General features: G+C 41.7%; 1 protein-coding gene across 8 annotated transcripts in view; it reads right to left on the reverse strand.

Annotated features, from left to right (window-relative positions):
* ZMYND8 (zinc finger MYND-type containing 8) overlaps nucleotides 1-26,549 on the reverse strand; it is a 420,239-nt gene that overhangs the window by 119,879 nt on the left and 273,811 nt on the right. For all 8 annotated transcript variants that reach the window (XR_014966854.1, XR_014966853.1, XR_014966852.1 and 5 more), the window contains 2 exons: nucleotides 10,612-10,805; nucleotides 3,074-3,154 (listed from right to left, as the gene is read on the reverse strand). Coding sequence is in view for 5 of the 8 variants with exons in the window: in XM_085619413.1 (XP_085475539.1) it covers nucleotides 3,074-3,154; nucleotides 10,612-10,805 (275 nt within the window). In the remaining 3 variants the exon portion in view is untranslated. The remainder of the gene's footprint in view (nucleotides 1-3,073; nucleotides 3,155-10,611; nucleotides 10,806-26,549) is intronic.

Genomic DNA, 26,549 nt, shown 5'->3' on the forward strand with positions numbered 1-26,549 from the left:
CTTCCTGCACTTCTTGGAATTTGTCCTTCTATTTGGTCAGTGTGTTTAACCTGTAGGCATTTAAATCTTTGAGTTTCAGCAAACTCAAATTGTGTTTGTATGTCATCCAATAGTAAGATCCCAGGTGCACCCCATTTATCTGCTACTTTAGAAATTCCCAGGAGGTCCCAGTTCCTGGAACCTTCTAGTTTGGGCAAATCTCTACATACACTGGAATCCCAGAAGCAGGTCACCAAAGTGACTCTCCCGTCCTAGCCTATCTTATGATTAGCTGCTTGCCAAATTTTAATCACTGTGGTAATCAGTGAAGGTCCCACTCTTGAAGATTTCCAACCATATAGCGCCCTTAGTTATCCACTTGGGATCCTCTGCTCACTTTTCAGTATGAACCAAGGGCTCCTGCTGTGAGGAAAATGCCCATTCATTGATCACTAATAACAGGGACGCCCAATAATATAATTGTGGTCTGGTAAGGCAATTCCCCCCTCAAACAGACCTCGGGACAGTATTGTCATTACAATCCTGTGTGCACTACCGCTCCACAAAAGTGATCTTGTCCCACTATCAACTTTCTTGAAGACGGCATCTTGGATTACAAACGGAGTATTTGAGCATCATATACAGGAATTTTGGTGCAATCGTTTTGTATAATGATTCACGGCCCATCAGGGAGAGTGGGAACCTCCTTCAGCGTGCAACATCCAATCTATAGCCCTTATTAAATTATCTTTCATGAATACATTGTTGTCTTTTGTGATATAAATTCATAGGTCTTTACAATGAACCAAAGTGGGAACATATCTGAATCTAAAATGCAAAATCTACCACCAAAATGAGTTACCTTGCGGGCTGAATGCTGACAACACAAACCTTATGATGTAGTTAAAATGCTGATATGACGCTTTTCAAAAGATACAAACAAAAAAACTGAAAAACATTAAGTATTATAATGTTGTTTCTACTTCCATTTTTAATGGAATGAGACTGCGTGTTTTTCGATCTACTTTGCAGCAAAGCCACTCATCTTGTGATATCTTAAAGCTACATCAGGATAAATATGGAAACTGATTGATCAAGTTGCAACACAATTAATATCATGCACCTTTTGATGGTTGAGAACAACACAGGGTAGGCCATTTTCCCCACCTGTTGCCCCTGCACCTAAATAATCCCCTACTGGCACCTGGGTGATGAGGAGGGAGCAGTAAAAGGGCAAAAAGCAGAACTACGGAAAGGGTATTTTCTACCTGCCACCAGCTTGAAGTTTTCCCGAGATCGCGTGTAGTAACTGTTAATTGCCTGGAGTAACATTTGCTACCCATGGCTTCTCCAATTCACGACCTAGAGGACAAGTGCAGGACAAGACAGAAAAGCATCTGAGGTGGCATGTATTCCTATTTAAAGCATATGAGGCTTAACAGTTTGGCCTCACAGTCCCTTGTGTGCAAGTGAAAGACTTATTATTGCTCCACACCTAGGGCCAGATGTACGACCATTGGAGATTGCGAGTCGCAATTTGCGCTCGATAGTGAGTCGCAATTTCCAATGTACAACAGTGTCTGAGACACTGTTTGCGATTCCCAATGGGGTCGCAAATTGAATGCCTCATTAATATTAATGAGGCTCTCGCAATTCAAGACCCCCATTGAGAATGCCAGGCCCTCCCAGGTATGGTGACCTGCTGGGCTCAGCAGACCTCCATGTCTAGGACTGCTTTTAAATAAAGCAGTTTTTTTAAAAAAATGCAGCCCGTTTTACTTAAAGGAAAACAAGATGCTTTAAAGAAATAAATAACGTTTTCGTTTAATTTTTTAAAAGGGCAGGTAGTGGTCCCTGGGACCACTGCCTGCCCCCCAAAAATATTTTCCCCTGCATTTGCAAAGGGGAAGGGGTCCTCTGGGGACCCCTTCCCATTTGCGACTGCATTACCACCCTTTTGAAGAGGGCGTTAAATTGCGAGTGTTCGGTCGCAAAACATTCATACATGGGGCTGCGAGTCGCAATTAGGAAGGGACACCCTTGGAACGCCCCTTCCTAATTGCGAGTCGCTAACACTATTTTGCGAGTCGCATATTTTGCAACTTGCAAAATAGTGTTTGTACATGGCCCACTGGGATTTTGCATACGCAAACGGGTCGTAAACCCATTTGTGCATGCAAAATCCCATCGTACATCTGGCCACTAATTACATAAAAAAAGCTAAAAACGTCAGGATGCGCCCAAATAAATATGAGTGGGTTCCGGTTGCTTCAGCCATCACTTTTGCACTGCTCAGTCTTAACATCGTTTTAAGTCAATACACTTCAACATCCATCAGGCAGAAGCCTAAAAACATATCACAGACAATATGCTAAGGTACGAGCAGACAAAAATATCAGAGACCTAACCATGCATGTGTTGCACTATCAGTCATTTTGGTTTTATTTTTAGTTCATATGCACATTTCTGACCTGCCTGGGAAAATACCAATGCTGATGGATAACCTTCTCATTCGAAGCTTACACAGAGCTTAACCACAGTAGCAAATGGCTGAAAGGGGAAGTTCAATAGCCTCTATCTATGTGAGTATATGTTTTGTGTGATGACATGAGCTATCACTAGAAAGTGGTCTGTAGGAAAGACCTAAAAAGCAACAGTATATGAGCTCCTTGGAAAATGAACGAACGCTCTACACAGCATGCACTTTAATCAAGAAAGTGGTGCACATGGTACTTGATAAAACCAAACATCAGTCTCTTTGATAAAATATCATTCAATATGAAGACCAATCAATTGATTGAAAGTAGATTGTACTGCATTTAATTATCAAAAAAGCATTTCTAGGCAAATATTATTTTGCTAATTCTGATTTCAGAACAGTTATCACAAATACATTTTGAGTCATCAATATATTATCCTATTTGGATAGCATCAGTTATGAAAACTCTGCCCTCTCCCTTCCGTTTTAGTTTTTTTTGTATCTGTCTTTTTGTTTAGTTATTTGCTATTTTCCTTCCCTTACGGCACCTAGAGAAAATGTATTTTGCAATGTGCACCACATAAATAAAAACAGACACAAAAATGAAATTCTCACCTCTGCTATCGTACTTCCCGTGGTAGTTTTGGAAAGATCATTATAGATTTCGGTCATTGTTCCCTTAATTGCTTCCATCATCTGAAACAGTAAGTTTTTTTTTTACTTTATTAAGAAAGTCTGATTTTCCAAATGAAAAGTACTAAAAGAATAATGGAGTATCATAACAGGAGCAACCAGTAGACCCAGCAGGACATGGGTATCAACTACAAACAAGCACTTTGTCCTAGTAGGTATCATTAAACCAGTTATAAATTGTTTGTACAATACTCAAAGTAGTGAGAACACATGGCGCTCAATCTATTTTGCGGGCAATACAAAGAAGTGATCACAATAAAAACAAAACCGGGAGTAAGAGCTCAGAATGTAAAACCAACAGCAAGTGCATATTCCGTGATCCAGAGGGGATAAAAGTATTGATAGTGTTTCGATCTATCCCACATTAAAGGATCATTGGCAGGACAACAAGAGGATATAACTGAGCATAATAAATTAAAGAAGCCGATAATGCAGTTCACAAGAACATATACCTCTTAGGGTAATTAATTGATCAGAGTTTTGGTAAACCAGGGCAAAACGAAGGGCATGTAATCGCCACAGTATGTGGTTCTGTAACCCAAATGACAGAACCGAAGACCAGCAAGGTCCCGTCTTTGACTTGATAATCCATGGGGACGGGCATCCATCTGAAGACGCTGAGGCCCCAAATGAGGATTCAACCAAGGTAGGTTGCATATGCAATCCGGAGAAGCTGCGTCCTTCTTAATGGAGTTGGTACAGGCCACCACCAGAATGAAGACAAGTCAAGGGTTAACAGAGTTTAAGAGGAAACCCTTCCCAGAAAGGACCATTTGCTTAGCGATCCAGTCTATGAAAAATTCTGGGAGCATCTGAGGCATGGCTTGGAATCCTGCTTGGATTCAAGACACCAAAAACATATGTCATGCAGCTCCATGACCGACAACTACTTCCTGCAGGCGCAGCACTGCTTGATGCCGGCAGTTTTCTGGAGATATACTATTAGAAGATGGTCAGCAAAATCGCTTTGGAGGTCGGTAAGAGTCTGACAAAAGTTAGGGAGCAGAGCACTGGATCCATTTGGAATTTAATGAACTGACATCAACATGCAGGGGTGGTGACTAAATACAGATCTGCACCGTCACTTCTGGAGGCAGAAGCAACTGCTGGATACGTTTCTGGATCAAATACGGCTGCCTGGGGCAAATCAAAAGGTGAGGTGGCTGCATTTAGAAAGATGTGCAGTTCTACAGATACAATAAGTCATCATTGTTTTTCACCTCTTTGTTTCGGTTTCAATTGAGCTGATACATTAAATACTATCACCTGATGAAGAAAGGTAATCTCGCGAAACACAAACTGGTATAGGCATAAAATTGAACATGGATGTTGCATGCATTAATTAATAGACTTAGATGCTTTACCAAATTGTGGATCATGAAAAGTATGAAATAAAAAAAAACGTATTCTCTTCTGTGGTATGCCAAAACGGATTCCTGAAATAAAAAGTATACAATACAAAGACAAAATATTATGAAGCAGAGTTACTTAGATAAAACATTTAAGTTTTTTAAAAAATCACTAGTATGGAGAGGAAGCAGTAGAAGTGAGTGAAATAGTTTAAATGTAATAAAAATTGGTCAACCACAGCTGTGTCCAGGGCAAAGAAACAAACTGGTGCTCTCAGTGCCCTAAAATGTAATTCTAAAATTATGAAATGCCTTTGTTTGTAAAGTGCCAATAATGAACACCTAGAAGAAAAATCACCCTTTCAACAGAGGATGATAATTGGGGTGGCATGGCAACTTTGGACAAGTGGGGGTGATCTTCTAAATTAAGACACTGAAATGGACCACAAATGTTTTAAGTGGGAGCAAGCTACAGGCTGTATTCTTGTGGATTTCAAGGTGCTCTGCTGCCTGCATGTTGCTCAGGATGAGGGCAGTACAGATGAGATTAACGGGTCCATCCGATGGTAGTTACTCAAGAAAGACTTGCGCAAGCCATTGTGGTTTGCAACCATCATGTTTTTTTTCCAGTACTGACGTCCCCTTGGGGTGCATGTTTTGAGGCCGTAATAAGATGAAAACTTTAATAAGCAGCTTTGTGCTGGAAGCGCTTGACCTAAAAGGTGTACATTTGTTCTTAGTTTTTCTGTCAGGCCTGCCACCAATGGCAATGTCCCAAATAAACAATAGTTGTCCTAGTGTCAATTTTAATTAAAAAGAAAGAAAGAAAGAAAGAAAGAAGGAAAGAAAGAAAGAAAGAAAGAAAGAAAGAAAGAAAGAAAGAAAGAGAGTGAGTGAGTGAGTGAGTGAGTGAGTGAGTGAGTGAGTGAGTGAGTGAGTGAGTGAGTGAGTGAGTGAGTGAGTGAGTGAGTGAGTGAGTGAGTGAGTGAGTGAGTGAGTGAGTGAGTGAGTGAGTGAGTGAGTGAGTGAGTGAGTGAGTGAGTGAGTGAGTGAGTGAGTGAGTGAGTGAGTGAGTGAGTGAGTGAGAGTGAGTGAGTGAGAGAGACAGAGAGATCAGAGTTTATTTCACCCAAATCACTCCATTTCATAAAATAAAGCTTGTATCTTCAGAAACTTCCCAATCTAAACCTCTCAACCATCAAACAACGTGTTTTATATTTATGAACTTCCACATTACAATAACCTCATTATCTACATAAAATTGTGAAAGCTTAAAACCCAGTGACCACCGTTCTGCTCAAATCTGGCCTGAAAGCATTCCTATTGAACAAACTGAACACCAGACATGGCCCAAACAATCCACCATTGTTCTCGCTTGAACTCTAGGATCCATAACCAGGAATGGGTATCCAAAGATGTGATTAGTATAGCTCCCAATAACTATTATATTATGTATGACTGTGAGCCCTAGATCTACAGAACTGCTGAACTATTTCACCTAAGGCACTGCAACCATTGCTTTATTGTTTTCCCAATTGAGATGCCCAGGTGAAATATACATGCCCTTTCATAGGTTCTGTGCTTACTGTGCCACTGTAGAGCTAAAGCAAGACCCAATCTGGTATAGCGTTACTTGTATTCCCATCTGGAAGAGACATTGCAGTTCACGACTAGACTGCTCCTGTTGGAGCAGAATCAAATCGTATTTCCATATGGATGGTTGTTGTCTTGAGCAGCACAGTAGGCAATAAACAATGCGACAGAATGTGACCCCTTCCACCACCAAGTAATTACTAGTCGCTAAGACTAACACAAGCATTCCATTCATAATTTTTCTGTTTTTATAAGCTTTTTGAAAAACCATGCAAAATTACTCTTGATCAGTAACAAGTAGGTAAACGAAAGCCTGTGGGATCCTCTACACCAAATGAAAACATTCCCTGCAGTAATAATTACAAAAAGCTTTTCTATACGATACAACTGGCAAGATCAGTGTACTGATGGAGGTATGGGATTTATTAATGATGCTCACAGAAACATCTTGCATTCCCAGCCACAACACAACTTGAATCTATAGACGTTTGAGTCCTCATTTAAATTAAATCTGATATCAAACAAATGCCCAATTGGAAGACAATAATACATGAAACAAAAGAGAAAATAGACTGGCCAAGATACCACATATCTCATCTTTACAACAAAACATGATAAAACTCCTTCAAGGTTTACTTAGATTCCCACACAGAAGCAGTTTGATCGCATAACTCCTGCATTAAGAAAATTACATCACACAACCTACAGAATTCAAAACAATAGTATCCCAGATATCACTTTGTCGAAGCAATCATTTTGAACAAAATAACTCCTATTCCTAAACACTAATTAAACAAGTTAAACTACTTTAAATCCCATGCGAACCACATTATATAAGAACAGGTACTTCCACAGCCCTTTCAATAATGGCACGGAAAACTTTGAAACAATTATAATCGTTCTTGTCCTCTTCTGGTGTCCAGAAAATGCGTCCTAAAACTCCCATTCTCACTCCCTCTAAGGCTATAAATGAGGTTGCTGGATCCCTCAGAAGAATTAAGTTCTCCATCACCAATGTGGTGTATGCTGAAAGGGACTTAAAAGTAACAATTATTAGGACCTTACTGTCTTGTCTTATAGCTGCACAAGTAGTGCACTAGCAAGTAATTGAGGGATGGTAAAGACAGCTGCTGTAATTTATGGGGTGAACGCTTGTCAGATTGCTTTTCATGCCAACAAAAATAAGACGTTTAACTTTTGAACATCCCTATATCTACTGGAGAGTTTTAAAGATTCTTATGTAAAGCTTCAAAAGTATAGCAAATGGCAGCTGACAAAAGCTTTTACGCCAAGAATCGGATATAGATTTACCTGCTGTACAAAGAACAGTGTGAAGAGCTCATTAGAATGCAGAATATGAGGAGGTAATATGATTAAAGAAAGTTTGAGCCACATGTATACCTTGTCAGGAGACTGAGATGAGGCAGTGATGTCAAGCAAACAAGTCAACTGGGTAGCAAGGAGCATCTTTGCAAATAGCTTGCAATTTTCCAGGTACGCTGTCTCACCCACCCAGTCTCACGGAGTGCATCTTGTTTTGCATATTAACCGCCATGCGGTAATGTTTTCTTCTATATGAAACTATTCCTTTGGCTAGAAATGCGTTATACACTTCTATTCCCTTTGTAGAATGAGTAAAATAATAAACTGCATACTTGGTGCTAGTGGGTGTTCTATCCAAGCAGTATCTATCTGTTTTCACTTTCACAAATCCTTGAGTTTGCAAAGAAATTAACAAGCAAACACTTTGTCAGACAGAAGTAGGAAATCTCTGTTGAGAGGCATTTAGTTAACTTACTACACCAAGGTCTATGGAATAATTACACAATCACTAAATAATAGAAATAAAAATATATGTTAGGCACAGTGTTTATAGACAAAAATGTCAGGTAGGACCCACCAGAGTATAGTATCTACTGCAACCAGGTGTTGGCCTGACCTAGTCTTCATGGCATGAGAGTGACACAGGCTTCTATTCTGACTTCTCCATTACCACAAAACTGCGGTCTTCATTTCCGCCAAAAATTGTTATCCATATATTGGACCCAAAGTCTAACTGTCTGCTAAAAAGATTACTGCACCTCCACAACCTTGTACCCTCTTGATATTCTTTCTAAAGTTCAATGAATAGGCCTGGGAGAAAAAAATCTTTTGTGCTCATATGCCTGGGCCTTCGCCAGTCAATTATAACATAAGTAAATTGAAAAAGATACTGAACTTGTTGAAAGTGCTATATCATCTTTTGTTGAAAAGAAATTGTTATGGAGGTGAGTAAACTGACTGCCACAATGTGCAAGCAACAATTCTCTTAACTGTTCGCATTAAAGTCTTACACACTTATGTTTCATTTTTAATTCACATTCCTTTTTGATGTTTAAGATTTTTTTTCTCCCATCAATTTAGTCGTTTGGGGGATCTGCTTGATGCCAGAAGCTGCTTCGGCCTTTTTTCCTTTCCAAATCTGCTTGTTGAGAATGGTAAACCATGGTACAAGCCAAAACTTTGAAAAAAAAACGTTCTAGTTATATAATTATAATTACTATTTCAGGTATAATTAACAGCACGTTGGTAATATGTATCTAATTTTAACATCGAACACGGACTTTCAAACCCAGAAAAGATGATAAGTTTATACATTCAGGAGAAAGTGCAGGAACTTGGCAGGAAACCAGAATGAAGGCCATAGTTCGAAAGCCAGAATCTCCTTTATGATGATCTTGAGTTCTTTCCTCCTACTCTGAGATCGGTTAAGGAAAATGTGAATCCTAGTGCTCCTAAAAAGCAGATCAATTGGTGAGACTTTTCCCATCTCACACCCTCGTCTGTGCTCTGGAACTTCCCACAACTAGTGCCTTAAGTCTAGGCCTGTGGTAGGACACCAGATCATCTTGAGAAGATGTGGACCTACACTGGTGTCGCCATCTAAGACATCCTCTCTCAGAAGTGACTTTGCAAAATCTCCCTCTGTCAATGACGGCACCCTAAAGAGGAGAGCCATATCATCCATCCTCCTCAGCTTTTATTCCAGACTTACCCATCGACATGACAGCAAAAGGCTTAACGCATTCAGAGTGATGCAAAGCGCTCCCCTGCAAAAGGCCTTCGCCTCCAAAGTAGGGTCCAGACCTTGTAACTTCCTCCAAGTCTGCTCCGCCTTAGTCTTTAGTTCCTCAAATGTGCCTTACATTTAAGAGACCTTACAGTCTAAGCCATTAGTAGTGGTCCTCAGGTACTGTAGGAGGTCAGAAGACAGACTTATTCTGTGCTAATAGGCTTACACAGGGATCAATCACAACCCCCATTTCCTGCAGTTGCAACAGTGCAAAAAAAGTTCCTCTTATTAGTGTGGCTGGATCGTGGTACACTCTAACACTGTGGCTGAAGATTTAGAGGAGCACTAGACTACAGTGGTTCCCAGCAAAAGTCACTCTGTATGTAAAGGGCTGAGGTCATTCGGGCGGGATTTTTTTAATGCCCTCTCTGTCAAGCACCTGATCTACAGATCCAATGGAGCCTTCCTCAGGTCTGTCTGCTTCCACACTCGGTTGGGCACCAAGAACTATCCCTTCATAGCTTAGGTATGCTGTAGGGCTTTTCTTATCCTCTCCAAGTAGTGTCCTCACGTCCTCGGCTTCAGTTGCTATAGTGTAATCACTTTCACAACAATGCGCAACCATCAAGTTGGATTCCAAGTTCTGTTGGAAAGAGCGTCACAATCCATTTCCCTGGCCTGAGACTGTCCAGCGTTCGGCTTCCTTCAGAGACACAATCGTCTCAGAAAAGTCCTGGCCATCTTCTGTGTTATCGGGTACTATGTCCAACCCCGGACATGGAAGTGTATCGAGAGTTTTTGAAAATAGAAGCCCAGCAAAATTCACCCCAACGCAGTTTTGAGGACAGTCAACGATTTTTTAATGTTTTACTTGTATTGCTACCCGCAGATGTGAAAGGAGCCATTTGACATTTAATTTCTTGGCCGTGAATTTTCTCCACATATAATTCAGCTCGAACTCAAGATTAAAAAAAGAAAATACGGTTGGATATTCTGATTGTATGAAGTGCTCTATCCTTTGCAAATCATTCATGTTTATGGCACTCAGTAAAACAAGTAATTACATGTGACTAATGTGTGGTGTTAGATGATGTTATGCAATTCAAATGAATTTTATTTCAGGTCTACTGTTACTTTAACACTCCCCTAGAATGAGTTCTGATGGAAGTTTCCTCACCATGTCAACTCCTTTGTTTCACAGATAGATCGGGTTTAAATTGTTTAATGTATGATGTGAATTACTTTCAATAAGGGCTCTGTCTGCTCCTGTGAATGCAACACAAATAGAGAACAGCAAGGCACTGTCACCTATGCTTTATAATTGGCATAGCACAAAGGCGAGATAAATTATTCTGTGGATAGCAGCACATAATTCATCATCTGCACTCTACAGTGCAACACGTGGTTAGGTTGGTCGTAAAGAATTTAAAAGGCACCAGTTAGCACAATTTTCTTTAGGAACTTACCTTTCCGGTGTATTTTGCAATATCTGCAGCAACGTCAGCGGAAGCAGTTGCTATAGGTAAATCCGTATTTATTGAAGTAGTATGAATGGTCCCAGATCCTGAACTTGTAACCAACGAAATTGGTTGCGTACTAGTGACCAGTGTTATTGTTGATGTTGAGGTATTGCTCTGTGTGATCTCTTTCTGTTGAACAGCTAAAAAAAAAATTAAACAAATAAAAACAGGAAAATGGTTTGAATTTCCTCATCAAGTTGCCTTTTTTATTTAATTTTTTATTTCTTTATTAACATTTTCCTTAAAGCAACATTAATACAATTAACGTTTGCAGGTATTGGAAGCAAATTCTTGATAACATTTACATATAGAGGCATTGATAATTGTGACAGCGATACATGAGTCACAGTTTTGTACTCCTCAAGTCCACCACGTCTCTGTCCCCCCCCCCCCCCCCCCCCCCACCGCTTGTATCCTTTTATGCTATGATTGGGTGGCCAATTGCGAAACTTCCCGCTCGAGGCCGTAATATTGTATCCACGGACTCCATATTTTCAGGAACTTTTTTGGGCAACCCCTGGCCGCATATGTGGTCTTTTCTCCTGTCATATACATATCCATTCCCCTCTTCCATTCATCCAACTTAGGCCTCTGCGTCGACCCCCACTTACGCGCCAAATCTCTCTTGGCAACCACCAGGCCGAGGTTAATTAGTAGTAGATTTGGCTTTGGGAGGTCTACGTCTGTATGAATGCCCAATAGCACAAATTTGGGGTCTCTATGTATAGCATCGCCCAACACCGCCTCCAGCTCAGTCAGTACCTTCACCCAATAGGCTTGTATCTCCTGACACTCCCATTTTGTATGGAACTATGCTCCAGATTCCTCGTTGCATCTGTGGCAATTAGGGGTTTCTGCCCTCCCCATTCTATGTAAACGTGATCTGTTGTAATAAGCCCTGTGCAGGTATTTAAATTGAATAAGTCGAAGCTTCGACTTAATGGCCACTTCCTATGGATGCATCAGCGAAGTCTCCCAGTCTAGATCTTCTGGGACCCCTAGCTCGGTTTCCCACTTAACCCTAAGTTTTAGGAGTCTATCTGGCTGATTATTTATTATAGTTCGAAACGTCCATGAGACTGCTTTTTCTGCTATCTCGCCCATGAGGAGTCTGCCCACTAATGGGGCATACTCTGGGAGTTTCTCCAGGTCTATACAGTGTGCTTCCCACGCATGGGCCAACCGCAGATATTTATAGTATTGCGTCTGGTGCAAGTCGTATTCCCTCTGGAGATATTTATAGAATTGCGTCTGGTGCAAGTCGTATTCCCTCTGGAGGGCGGGCAAGGTGACAAGTTTGTTGTGATCTAGTATATCTTTGATTTGGGAGATACCCAGCAGGTCCCATTTTTTAAACCCAGTCAATTTTGCGAATTCTTTGAGTTTCCGGCTTGAGTTTCTCTAACGATGATATTGGTCCATTTAATTTGCCTTTCTGCTTTTTTTCCAGGCAGCCACCACCACCTGCATGGATGCTAATAATTTTGCGACTCCCTTCCCTTACGTAAATGTAGTGGGTGTGTGGGTGTTTTCCAAATTGCGTGTGCTTTAACGCATAGGTCGGGTGATCCCCAGGCATATGTTCCCAGTCGTTAATCACTATCAGATGGGAGGCCCAATAGTATGCTCTATTATCTGGTAGCGATATTCCACCGTTATATTGATTACGCTGTAGGGTGGCTAAGGCCACCCTGGGGGGCCTTCCGTCCCAGAGGAATGTACATAGTGCATCATCAATCTTGACATACACGTCCTCTGGGATTGGGTAGTACGTGTTCTGAAGGATATAAAGGAACTTGGGCAATACTACTATTTTATATAGGGCGGCCCTACCTAGCAGTGTCAGAGACAACGTCTTCCACCTCTCAACATCTATTTTGAACTCTCTGAGGACTCTGTGGAGATTACGGTGCAGGTGCTCCTGTCTGTCAGCTGTCACGTAAATATCCAAATACTGCATCCCATTTTGTTCCACCTGGTGCTGACTCACACAGTCGAGAGGTCCCCATCCCTGATTAGCTGAATATAGGCAAGATTTCTCCCAGTTTATTTTATACCCGGCATGTCTACCATAGCAGTCGAAACTGTCCAGTAGTCGTGGGAGTGTTGCCTCGGGATTCGTGACATAGAGAAGAATGTCATCCGCATATAACGATATTCGTTCGTCCTTAATCTCAGTGTCGTTACACTGAAACCCAGTCATATCCAGATGCGCTCTAACGACACACGCAAGGGGCTCCAATACAAGAGCAAAAAGAAGGGGGGACAGGGAACATCCCTGTCTTGTCCCACGCTCTATTGGAAATTCCCCAGAGAGCGCTCTACTGACCCGTACCCGGGCCATTGCCTTCTCGTATAAAAGAGTTATCCATTGCCTAAATTTGGGATCAAAACCGAACCGTTCCAATGTGGACATGAGATAAGGCCAGTGAACAGTATCGAACGCTTTTTCAGCGTCGAGTGAGAGCATTAAGTGCGGGTCTGCCCTACTGCTAGTTACCTCAAGCCAATTGTGTACTCTTCGCAGGTTTAATCTCGTAGACCTCCTTGACATAAAGCCAGATTGGTCACAGTGAATGAGACTAGATATAACTGTTGTGAGCCTGCCCATCAGAATACACGCCAGTATCTTTGTTCCTATATTTAGAAGCGAGATAGGGCGATACGAGCGACACTTCTGTGGCGGTCTATCTTTCTTGGGTATCACCACTATTGTGGCAGTGCGGAGGTCTTTTGGTAAACAGCCCACGTCTCGTGCCTCAAGGTATAGGTTCAACAGGTGGGGTCGAATAAGGCAGCGTTTTGTTTGAAGAGTTCTGGTGGCAGTCCGTTGGGACTCGGAGCTTTCCCAGACTTCAGGTAACTGATAGCTGCCCCTACTTTCTCTAGTGTTATCTCAGCTTCCAGCGCTCTAGCATCCTCTACCTCTATCGCCTCTAAATAGCTGTCAATCTGCGACGGTCCCGCCAGGGGACGCTTGGCGTAGAAAACCTTGTAATAATGAGCGAAGGCCTCGGCTATCTTCACGGGGGTCACGTGCCTCTGGCCATCATCTGCCTCTATCTGGGTCACCCCTCTGCTGTCCAGTTCTTTCCTACGGAGCCATGCTAGCAGCCTACCCGCCTTATCCCCCACATCGTAGAGGCACCAATGCATAGCCTGAATCGCCTGTTGCACATCTTCCCTGGCCATAGCCAAGTATTCCTGGCGTAGAGTCCTCATTCTCCGTAGCAATACGGGATTTTCGCTTGTGAGGGCCTGCTTTTCTAACTGGAGGAGCCTAGTTTCGATCTCCGAAATATCCTTCTGTGCCTGGCCTTTATGTGCTACTATGTTCTGGGCCCTCTCTCTTAGGACTGTCTTGTAGGCCTCCCAGATGGTTATAGCCGACTTCACCGAGCCCACATTTTCTTTGAAATAGAGCTTCGAATCCACTCTAATTTCCTGAGCTACCTTGGAATCCTAAAGTTCCCAAGCATTAAGCCTCCAATCGTTACCCAAGCGTTTCCTACCTCTTCCCACTGTTAGCCAGAGGGGCGAGTGGTCTGAGAGGCCGCTTGCTAAATATTCTGCCTTTTGGATCTCCTTCACCTCTCCTGCCGGGGCCAGTATGTTGTCTATTCTCGAAAACGTTTTGTGGGCTCCGGAGTAAAAGGAATACGCTCTAATTCCTGGGTGGTGCCTACGACATAAGTCTGTTAGTGCTAGGGCGTCTGTGAATCTCTTGAGTTGTGTCTTGCTAGAACCTGCAAGAGGGACCGTAGTGCGATCGCACCGAGGGTCCATTACGTCATTAAAGTCCCCTCCGTCTAGGTGGGTACTGGAGCCTGCCTCCAAGAAGATACCTGTCAATTTATCCAGCGTCTGCATTTGTAGTCTTGGAGGAGCATCTTGCTTATAAGAGTAATGTCCCTCCTATTCCATACGCCTTTCACTGCCACATGAGTCCCATTCAGGTCTGTCCATGTGCGTTCAATTCTAAAGGGCCGAGTTTTCTTTATTAAAATGGCCACCCCCCTTGCCCCGGAAGAAAAATCAAGTCGCCTTTTAAGCTTTATCAATTTTCAATACGGTTTACACTTTTGGATGCGTTTTGATTAGACAATTGCTAAATCTATTCCATGCTTGACACTTTTGAAACATTCCTTATGAAAACACAGTTGAGAATGTAGGTTAAGATCACACAAAATTCACAATGTGAATGTTCATATTCACACTCAATTTTTATGTAAAGGTTCCCCACATCCTCAATGTACTGAATTCAACAGCATAAGTTATCTTAACTCAAGGTAATATTGGATTTTTGAATGTTTAAAAAACAAGAAAATGTATCACTCAGCAGCGCTATTTGTTCTCATTGAATTTTCTCTACCTGAATGACAGTATTCACTGTTATGTCAGAAAGAAAGTACATTTAAACTTTATTCATTTGGGATTACTCTAGCGTCCAAGTGGCTTGATCTGATGTTTTATAAACAGCTACAAGTAAAGAGCAATCCAAGAAGTGGCTACAAAACATGTTATAGCATAGGTGGTGTTAGGGACAGAACGGTTTCTTGCATACTACACTGGAATGTAGTTCTGCCATGAGTGATCCAACTGCATGTGAATCTGGAATTAAACATTTTACTAGTCCAGGGATTATGATGATCTAGTGTGCGCGTGGAGGCCTGGGCCAGTTCAGGTAATGCCAAGGAGAAGAGTACCAAAAATGCCCTTTTCTAATGACCTGGGGCTACTCTCAGTGTCACAATGGGGCTACTCTCAATTTCCTGGGTTGCTAACACTAAGCGGAGGTGGCAGAATACCAACTTCTGTTAACTAATAGTCCTGATGAGACCATTTTTTGTGTCAGAAAGTAGTGTGGCCTACTGCTCCCACTCGATTAAAAGATCTGTTTAATTAGAACACCTACACTTTTGTGCTGACATTCAGTGTGCACGTGGAGTGCATGTGTAAAGTATTTTTGTGTGGCACGTACACAATAGTAAGACTGTGCAACAGAACTATGTTTGCCAGGAATAGTAGTAGCCATTTTTTTGATGACCTCTGGTTTAGCACAGCAAAAGATGAAGGACGGATACTGCTTTCCTCAGAGAGTGAAGGTGGAATGCTTGCACTCCTGAAAGCAGAGAATGGAGGCAGAGTCACCCTTAGAAATTCTTTGAGGACCTTTTAGTAAGGGATTGCTGCTCAGCTTTTCCCGAACACTGCCATTTGGTGGATGGTGGAGGAGAGGAGGCGAGTCAGCAGATTCTGTTGTTAAAGATGAAGGAAGTTGTTAGGCAAGGCCTGCCCTTTTATTTGTTTGTGATTGCTACGTCTGGGTCGCTGAGAGTCAGCTGCTGAGTCTTCATTGTGCTCAAGCACTTCTGATTGGAACCATAATCATTACTTCCTGCTGTGAGACACACCCCTTCAGCACTACAGCGATAGAAACATTTGAGAAGCCCAATTGAAATTCTGATGTAGGGAAGAAGTTGTGAGAGGTAAGCCAGTCTCCCAGAGTGTTGTTCTAGGCGGTGAACTGTGTGAAGTAGCATACCTCATAGCCTGATATTAACCAGCACTTCTACAATCAAATGACTGGCTAGGGACCGGTCCTCACCGAAGAGAATGTGGTGGGAGGGGGGGGGGCTCACAGAAGGGTTATTTGGTTTAGAGTAAGTGGGCGCTGGCGGCAGCTAAAAACCCTCCCATGTATAAAACTTGCTTTGAAAGTCTCACAGTTTACATCTATTAGCGAAGAACTGAACTAAGACTGAAAAACAAACTTCAGCCTTGAAGACCATGCAGGGGTCTTAGCAAGGGCAATAGAAGCATGATAAGTTTCCTCTTAGAAACACTCCTTGTACTCAGTTAAATGTTTTTTGTTTTCTTTTCATGACACCTCATTCAATCGGAAAAAAGAAAGTGTAAAGGAAGAAATTTCATGAGGACACCACATCAATTGCATACGACACAGCAAATTATATGGGATTTAAAATGAGGGTATGGACTTGTATGGGCACAGGATTAGTACAAACTGCAAAAAACTGGTTCATAAGATAATGATCAGAACTTTTTTGCCTGGTAGATTTATTGGTGCAAATTTTAATTATCTCACGAAAGCAACATATCTAACCAATTCAACAAATAAAGCTACAACACTTAATATTGATGCAGAAAAGTCATTAGATTTAGTAACTCTTATGTGTAATTTTGGAGTAATCTGTTTTTCAGTTTTATTTATAAATGTTATAAGCAATATATACATATATATGCAACAGGTACTATCATGATTAATTTAAGAGCTAGTTGGGAAGTACACTATGTCAACACTATTACTTGTAGTATTCATTTTACCTTTTGCTGAAGTCATTTGTGCTGATGGATAAAGCCACAGATTCCACAAATGGTAAAACTTACATTATATGCTGACATCATTCAATTTCAAAGGAGAAAGCAGTAACGTTCATGCTTTTGATATGATGGAAGAATTCACCGAAATGGGAGGCTATAATGTTAATCACACCAAGAAAGAATCAATAGTATATAATAACTATACCATTAGCTCAGACTAGAAGGGGAAATTATAAAGATAATACAGCAATTATTTAGGTATTTATGTATCATCCAATTATGATGATTTGCCCAAGATACTTCTAGACAAATTCAAATCACTTCCACCGTCAATTATTGCCAGGGTTTTGCCTTCATAAAAATGTCTATTTTGCCTCTATTTATTTTTGGGTTATTAATGTTACTTGTAAAATACAAGGCAATTATTTCGATCAATGTACAAATTACATTACAAATTACATTAACATGGAATATGGAGGGTTATCTACACCTTTTGTTATATAGTCTGCTGCTTATGCAAATCTAATCACATGACTATACTATGAAGTTCAAGCTAATGTGTTCAACGATCCTTTCATAAAACAGATGTTTAAATAGCTTGCTATGAATCTTCCAATGTTCTTGAGAAACCCTAAATGTCCATAGCAAATAAGGTATAAGATAGTTCAAATGAAAAGCTTTAGAAAATAATTTTAAAAAATGCATTACTTTTGAACTCCCCTCACATACATGTGCATATACTCCTGCATGACTGCATATATTTAGGCCTTATTTAGACATTTGAGCAATCAAATAAAAAAATGAGTTACTTACCTGTAACTGTGGTATCTTTCATAGATTCACATGCTTGAATCATTCACCGTCATAGAAGTGGGAGTCCTATGGTACCATAATAATGCAGTGTGTATCATTATCTTGAGCTATAATGGCAACGAATAATAACTTTAATAGCCTATCTTTGTCCTTTAAAAAAACATACCTCCTTTTTTTAAAGCATAAGTGGGAAAAATAATCCCTAGCTTTAAGGGGAGCCTCTCAGGGAAGGGGGGTGGGTCGCATGTGAATCTATGAAAGATACCAATACTGGAAGTAACTCATTTTCTTCTCCTGTATTGGATCTTTCATAGATTCATATGCTTGAATCAGAATAGCAAACAGTTACTGTATTTGTATACTTTATAACATTAGCACAAATAGCAGATGGTGGGTAGAAAATATATACATAACATCATATGCAATTCAAGAAATATATATCACACATTAAAATTTGCATAAATACATAAGCAAACACATGCAACCAAAAGATGCTCACCTTATTGAAATAAGTGGCATAGCACAGTCTGCCCAACCAATGCATCATTGCACTGCAACGACTCCAGACAGTAATGCTGCATGAATGGACATTCTTCCAAGTCGCAGCACAACATTTTCTCTAGAGTCACTCCCGCAAACTGCCCTACTTGAGTGTGCCCTAGTTTTCGCTGTGAGTGGCTTGGCAGCCTTTGAGGGGAAGAACTGGATTGAGGCTGAGATCCATCGAACGATGGCTGCTTTTGTGACTGGGGCACCCTTACGAGTGTGTCCATATGAGATCAACATTTGGTCAGTTTTTTTAAGTTGTTTAGTGCGATGTAAGTAGAATTTTAGACATCTTTTGATAACTAGCATATGGAGAGACCTCTCTGCTTGTGATGTCAGATTTGGGAAGTAAGTGCGTAAGATTATCGGTTCATGGAGATGAAAATCCAACTGGACCTTAGAAATGAATTTTGGATTGGTTCTGAGAATTAGAGAATCGTTTGTGAAGTACAAGAAGGGTTTTTGAGTTGTGAAAGCCTATATCTCACTGACCCTTCTGGTCGAAGTGAGCGCTAGTAACAATGCGACTTTCCATGTGTGAAATCTGATGTCTGCTCTGTGTATGGGTTCGAATGGACTCGGAGTTGAGATAGAACTATGTTCAGGTGCCCGTCCCGGGGAGGAGCTCTTACTGGAGGAAAGACTCTGAATAATCCTTTCATGAACTGTTTGACGATTATGCTTGAGCAAAAAGAGAGAATGTAATGAGCATCTATATCTTGATATTGCCGCGAGAGGCACCTTAATAGAGGCATGCACCAATCTTTACTGAGCTACCGAAAGGAGATAGGGTAGTATCTGCCTAGGTGATTGTAGTAGAGGATAAAGGGTTCGATTTCTGGCACCACTGCCAGAAACATTTTCATTTCAGCTTATATATATATTTATTGAGGCTTCTGCCCTTGCCTTTCAGTGAATATCCGGGCAGTCCTGAGGAATATTCAGATCTTTGAATTCATGGAATTCAGGATCCATGCACTTAGGTGGAGTGATGTCGAGTCTGGACAAAGGACCTGGCTTTGGCTCATTGTCAAAACTGTTCTGGATATTTGGAGGTAAATGTGATTGGATTCCAATAGTAGGAGAAGCTCCATGAACCAATGCTGCCTGGGCCAGCTCTAAATTTCCTGAGCTTCCTTGGAAAGCATTAGCAATCGTGTTCCCCCTTGTTTGTTCAGAAATGCATGCCAGTGGGACTGCCAGTGCGAACCAATAGTGAAGACCCTGCTATCCTTGGTAGGAAAGCTCAGAGACTGAGATAGATGGCTTTGCGCTCCGGGTGATTGATATACATGCTCTTCTGGAACAGAGACCTTTTTCCTTGAATTTGCAGGTCCTGTCACCTGCTGAAATCTAGTAAAGGTTAGGTCTATCACACAATCGATAATTTCTGAGGATGTTCTCCCCACCTTGAAGGATTCTTTTACCCTCTGATCTTCTATCCTCTGGCACGCGATCTATCAGTGCACCAATATCGGACCACCTCTGTCACTCGTACAGGCCCAATATAACAAAGAAATTAGCTACGTAGACTGTAATGGTGGACACTGATGAAAACCTTTTAACTATATTGTCTAGGCGTCTGCCCTCTCGATCCGGTGGAGCTGAGAGTCGTAGAGGGAATTTTCGAAAGGCACTGAACCGCTTGAGAAATAACTAAGTCCGGCTTTGGGTCTCCCACCAAGCAAGCAGGTAAATCCTTTAATGCTTTGTATTTTTTGTCTTTTTGTGGCAAAACGAAGGCTACTGTAGCTGGGTTTTGCATAATCTTTGTGCCTTCTTCCCAGATGTAGTCTACTATGAGAATGGCGAGCACCGACTTCCTTGCGAGCTCTTTGAAATCATATAAAAAGCAGTCTGACTGCTTGACAGACATTGGAAGCTGGAACTTCTTTGCAGCTCTCTCCATCAGGTTGTAGAATCCTACATCATCCGGAGAAGAATCCACTGGATGGGGAGCCAGTGGAGATGGGGTAGGAATTAGATAGTCATTCCATTCCTGGTGGGAGGGATTGTAAGTAATCTCTCCCTCCTCCTGGTCACCATCCGATGACGAAGGATCCTCCCTAGGAGGCACTGCAATCTTAGATGCAGGAGTCAATCTGGGTGCTAATGGCTGTGGGACAGGCTTTGTTGTTCTTGGTGATAGAGGTGGTGCATTGAACTGCACTGGTGATAGTAGTCTTGCGGTCTCAGGAAATCTCTTTTGACAATCCAGGAGCATTCCCTGCAGGCCTTGCAATAATGATAGAGGCACTTGTACTACAGCTTCTAGCGAAAGAGAGCAGTCATACAGTTCGAAAGCTCTTCCTGATGTCTGGGTCTCTCCGAATATCTTGTTTGTGGCTCATAATATTCTTGGTAATATTGGTCTTCCTCGTCCTGGTAATTCATGTGGAGTTCTGAGGGGCTGTGGGCTGTCCCGAATGGGCTGTCATCCTCTGACTCTTCTACGTCCAAAAGGTGGCTTGGATGGAGAGGAGACACTTTTCTGGCAGAAGTGTGCTCTGGGAGGGGGAAAGTCTTTGCCACTTTTAATATCATCAACGGTGACAACAACATTGTCGATCCCTTTGTTATTGTCAACATTATTCTCAATGAAGCATTCATTGACGGGGTCATTGGTGACTGGGCTGTCGTCAAAGAGGGTACTTGTGTCACCCACGGTGCTTTCGTCGATGGAATAGGCACCGATGATAATTCAGAAGGCGTCTTCTATTTTGTTGTCGTCGACGTCACTGTGGTGAGTCGTCATCGTGGATGGTGATTTCGACGGCGAAGCGGTAATCGTCGAGATTTTAAGGAGGTTTTTCGACTTGTCGTCAACGGTTTCGAGGAGGACTTTGAAGGTCGAACGTCTGTCTTCACAAATGGTGTAGTAACCTCAGACCTGCTAGTTACTGAGGAGGTTTTGTCTTGTTTCTGCTTTTTAGAACTGTCCTTGATAGACTGATAAGTCCCCTTTAAGGCCTTCCTGGACTCCTCAGAGGTCCCTTGTTCATTCGACCTTTCTCTCATATGTGACTTTTTGTGAGAAGCCGACGAGGTGTAGCTGTGCTCCTCCTCAGAGCTGGTAGATTTTATAGATTTGGCTTTCTGAAGCCAAAAAAGAAGCCTCCCCTCTCTGTCTTTTAAAGTCATAGTAGGGAAGGTGCAACAGATTTTACAATCATTCACCTTATGTTGAGGATAGAGGCAGTAAATACAATCCTTGTAGAGTCTTCTAAATGAAGCCTTTTCCTCTCACATGCACCACAGGGCCTAAAGAGCCCTTTTTTTTTTTTTTAGCTGTTTCAGACATGGTGGCAGTAGTAAATAAGTTTTACTAAACCAGTTAGAAGATAACTGAGCAGAGCTCAGTGTGGTAGAAAATCTGAGGGATTCAGACTCTTATTTTGGAGGGTGCGATCACCTGACTGGCTGAAGTTTGGTCCTTTATTTTAAAGGATATAGCTGGGCTATTAAAATGATTGTTCATTGCCATTATAGCCTATGATAATGATACATAATGCTTTATCATGGTACTGTGGGAATCCCACTTAAACGGCAGAGAATGATTCAAGCATGTAAATCTATGAAAGATCCAATACTGGAGAATGAAAGAAATGGGGCTCAACTGGGTCAGAAATTTGGGGAGTACTTCAATCTAAAGAATAGATTAAATTGATATGTTCACAAGATGTTCTATGGTATTGGTTAACATTCCAGAAAATTAAACCTTCCTTGATAAATTATCCATATTTTTCCAAAGTAGATCAGCAAGAGGTAGCACCACCCCATTTAAAAATATTACTCGGCTTAACATCTCATAACAGGCTCCAATCTCCTAAAACTCGCACAATAGAAGGATCTCTTTATTAAAAGGGAATAGGAGTCCACATTACCAATAAAATGAGGTTAGAAAACTCAGTTTAATTGGGGGTCATGCCCTGGAGCAATTTTTTTACAAACGCTTTCTTTTACAAATGGGTGCTTTATAACACACCAAAGGTTATTAATAGGTATAACTCTCCTTTGTGTTTACAATGTCAGCCAGCATTGATAAGACACTGGATGCATATAGCTGTATTATGTCCAAGCTTGCATAAAGTCTGAATGAAATCTGTGAATGCTTTAGTTTACGTATTAACTGCCATCTGAACTTGGATCTGCAAATCATGCTCTCAGGCTCATCATTACGTGGGGCGAGTTTAGATCGAAATATGAAGATTTTTTTTGCCTCGTCGATTACACAATCCATTATACAACATTGGAAATTGAAACACATGTACCTTTCAGAACGGGTGAATGGAGAAAGTAAAAAAATGTCATCATTGTATGCAATTTATATGAACCCCTATGAGAATATTTTAAAAGTAAGGCACATTGTATAATAGTGTACTTGTGAATGAATTTACATTGTATATAGCGTTTTTGATTATCCTTCCCAAATAAAATAAAAAAGAATGTTATCACAGAACAGAGCTTGATCTGGACCAAACATTCATGGTTAAGAAAAAAAGATGCATCTGATGTGGAAAATGAAAATTACAAAGCAGATACAAAAAAATTACGTTTCTTTTCAAATGCAAAACGACTGAGTGTCTTAAGAGGAGGGATAACATGGCACATCACTCAACCTGGTTAATCATGTTTATATTTCTACTTTCCAATTTAATAGTAATTTAGGTTTACAAAAGCAAATGTCAGTCTACTGCACTTTAATACACTTTATTATTAGGTATGTTTAAATTGAGTAGTGAGTTAACACAGTATGGTCCACATGAGGATTGCACAAGGAAGCTATCTAATAAAGCAGGAGATATGTGAGCTGAGCTACATGCTACCGGGGAAGAGGTAGACTCATATGAATCTACTACACTACCGACAGATGCTTAAATGGCAAGCAACATTTTCCATTTATAGCACGTGTTACACGCTCTGTATAGATGGAAAAGCAATACCCTCCTAAAAGCAGTCACTAGTGTGTGGATGCTGCAAAAGTGAAATAAAGCCCTTAAGACAGTCTGGCCAACTACAGCCTGTTGCCTGGCTAGGATAGCCATACAATAATACTTAGGGAAGGAGTATGGTGTAGGCCAAGTGACAGCTCTTCATACGTCAGCTAGAGGAATATTTTCCAAAATTGCCATGTTCGCTGCTTTCCTGTGTGTAGAGTGCACTCAAAGTGTGACAAGGAGCACTATTTTAGCTTTGTGATAGCAATTCTGAATGCATTTGACTAGCCATCTGGCGATACCTGCATTGGATATAGGGTGACCTTTATGATGTTTTGCAAAGGCTATAAACAACTGGTCTAATTTGTGAAAGTGCTTGGTCCTATCAATACAATACATGAGAGCACATTTTACATCTAAGAGTAGGGCTCTCTGCTACCGAGTCTGATTGTGGGGAAAAAGGCTGGAAGATCTATGGTTTGGTGGAGATGAAAAGGGAAAACCACAATGGGGAGGAATTTAGGGTTCGTTTGGAGTACTACCCTATCATGATGAAGCTGAATGAAGGGTTTTTGTTAATAAGTCTAAGAAAGGTTATGGTTACAAGAAAGGCCACTTTCCAGGAGAGGTACCAGAGAGGGCAAGAGAGTAACGGCTCAATGGGGGTCCCATGAGGCTGGTGAGCACTATGTTAAGATTCCATATCGAGTAGGGGAACCCTGGGAGAAATTACCCTTTTGAGGACTTCATGAATGCTTTAACAGGTATGCAGAAAAGGGAGCAATATTCCCTGTTTTGTATTTAGTTAACTATGGAGCTTAACGTAACCATATTAAAGTGTAGGCCAGGCCTCACTTATGGAGATAAAGCAAGTAGCATAAGAAGTCCTAGACTGCAGGGTTACAAGGGTCCTAGTGTTTTAAGATGCGGTAATGGACAAATCTCTACGATTCTGCAGCACAGCAGGCTTGTGTGGTAGGCTTGAGAAACTCTTGTAGGAAGATGCAGATAGCCAAACTCTAGGACGACAGCTGCCAAATGGCTAGATTCAGCAGGTTGGGATTCCGATACCTGATCTGACCTTGGTTCCTGTTGAGAAGGTCCAACCTGTTGGGGAGGTTCTCATGTGCACTGACTGACATCTTGAGGAGTGGCAACTACAGGGGGCTGTCTGGTCCAGGTGGGAGCTACAAGGATCTGAGATGTTTGCTGCATCTTCTGCATCACAAACAGAAAAGGTGGGCAGGTATACGCAAAGATCCAAGACGGTTCATCCATAGCGTATTGCCGATGGAATGTGGGAGTGGTAGTAGCATGGGTATGTGCTAGGCACTGGAGGTTGCGTGCAATCTTGATCACCCAATCATCTAGGTAGGAAAAAACATGGATACCTCCCCTCCTTAAGTGGGCAGCAACTAATGCCAGGCCCTAGGTGAAGATCCTTGGGGCAGTAATGGAAGCATTTTGAACTGATGGTCATTTACCATGAAGCGTAGGTAGCACCAGTGGGTGTGATAATGGATATGTGAAATTAGGCATCACTGAGGTCTAACGCCACCCTGTAGTCACTCTGTTGAAGCACCGGGATGACATCCTGTGGGGTTATCATACGATAGTGTTGAGAGGATGTACTAGTTCAGGAGCCTGAGGTCGAGAATAGTGCCTGAGGGAGCTGTCCTTCTCTGGAATGAGGAAGGAGTAAGCCTATTTAGCTCTTTGCCCCGCTGATGGACGCACTGTTCTATGGACCCTTTTTGAAGGAGCGCTAGGACCTCCTCCACAAGAAGGTTGAGATACCCCTTGTTAAGTGTATGGTTGCAGGGTGGGATGGAGTGCGATACATTTTTGGCAATACCAGTCGCGAACTGTAGCAAAGTGCCCCATTTTGACATGGTCATCCCCACTTTATGCCGGTATTTGATGTGATTTCGACTGGAAGTGCACTGGGTCCCTGCTAACCAGGTCCCCAGTGCCAAATCTCTTTCACAAACACTGTACAATTGTAACCCAATTGGCAATAACGTTGGCACTCCCTGTAGGTCCCTAGTAAGTGGTACCCCTGGTACCAAGGGCAAGGAGGCCAAAGACGGTCCTAAAGGGCTGCAGCACGAACTGAGCCAACCTAAAGAGCCCTTCACCAAACAACAACAACAAACTGCCACTGCAGGTTGCTTGTCTTGGTGAAGACAAAAGTGAAAACATGACAGGGAACACAACCCTATGTGCCATGCCCACAGACACTGCATGGAGTATAGGCAAGTGACCCTTACTTCAGCCCTTACAGCCTTAAGGCACGGAGCACTACACTACATGTGTGGGCATAACAGCATAAGCAGATATGCCTCTGTGCTGGTCCGTCCTATTGCTGCCAGGACAAGTGAACAGGGAAGCCATTTTGAGCACATGTGCTGGACACTAGTGAAAACGAGTTCCCCAGCTACACGATGGCTTCACTGAAAATAGGGATGTTTAGTATCAAACAGCTTGTATTAACGAGCACACGCTGAGCAGGAAAAAAGTTGCATCAGATTAGTTGATTACTTTCCTGTTGGGCTACAACGGTTCACGTAATGGTTGCTATTAAATACTGGCTGTAGGGTATAATGCTGAGCACTGAGAAACTCTACAAGTTAAAATTGCAGGGGCACTGAGCTTCAAACATATCCACACTCAAGCAGCCTTGAAAAAAAATGAGAATTATTTTAATGGCACATGAAACCGAGACCACTGCGCCTTCCAGTCTTTCAAATAACTGATTGAACGCTGCCATCATGCGAAGCATCACCACAGGTGATGCTCTGGTACAGATGCACCTAGTCAGCAGCTGCTCCTAGACATCCCATCAAAAAGAACTATGATTCCAACAGATTTCTTCCCAGTCTAGAAAGAATAATGGGTTAACAGCATTAACAGGACTTATGTGCCCAAAGATTGGGAGTGACAAATAACCACTCAAGTTAACAGAAACAAAAGAACAAAGACTCGGCTATTAATCTCATGATACCACTATTTTATCTTAATTCGATTCAACGATCTAGGTACTGCCAAGGCAAATAAAGCAATAGTGCAATAATCAAAGGGAAAAAGCATGGATACACTGAAAGAGGCGGCAGTCTGTTTCATGTACCATCCTTTACACACAGATTACAACTGTGACATTGTCAATAAAACACAGGAAAGACGAAGACTTTCTCTGCTTTCCATTTGGCACACGCTGAGATTTTGAATGGTCAGAGTTGTGAATGT

Source organism: Triturus cristatus, chromosome 7, assembly GCF_964204655.1.
Source record: "Triturus cristatus chromosome 7, aTriCri1.1, whole genome shotgun sequence".
Taxonomy (NCBI): domain Eukaryota; kingdom Metazoa; phylum Chordata; class Amphibia; order Caudata; family Salamandridae; genus Triturus; species Triturus cristatus.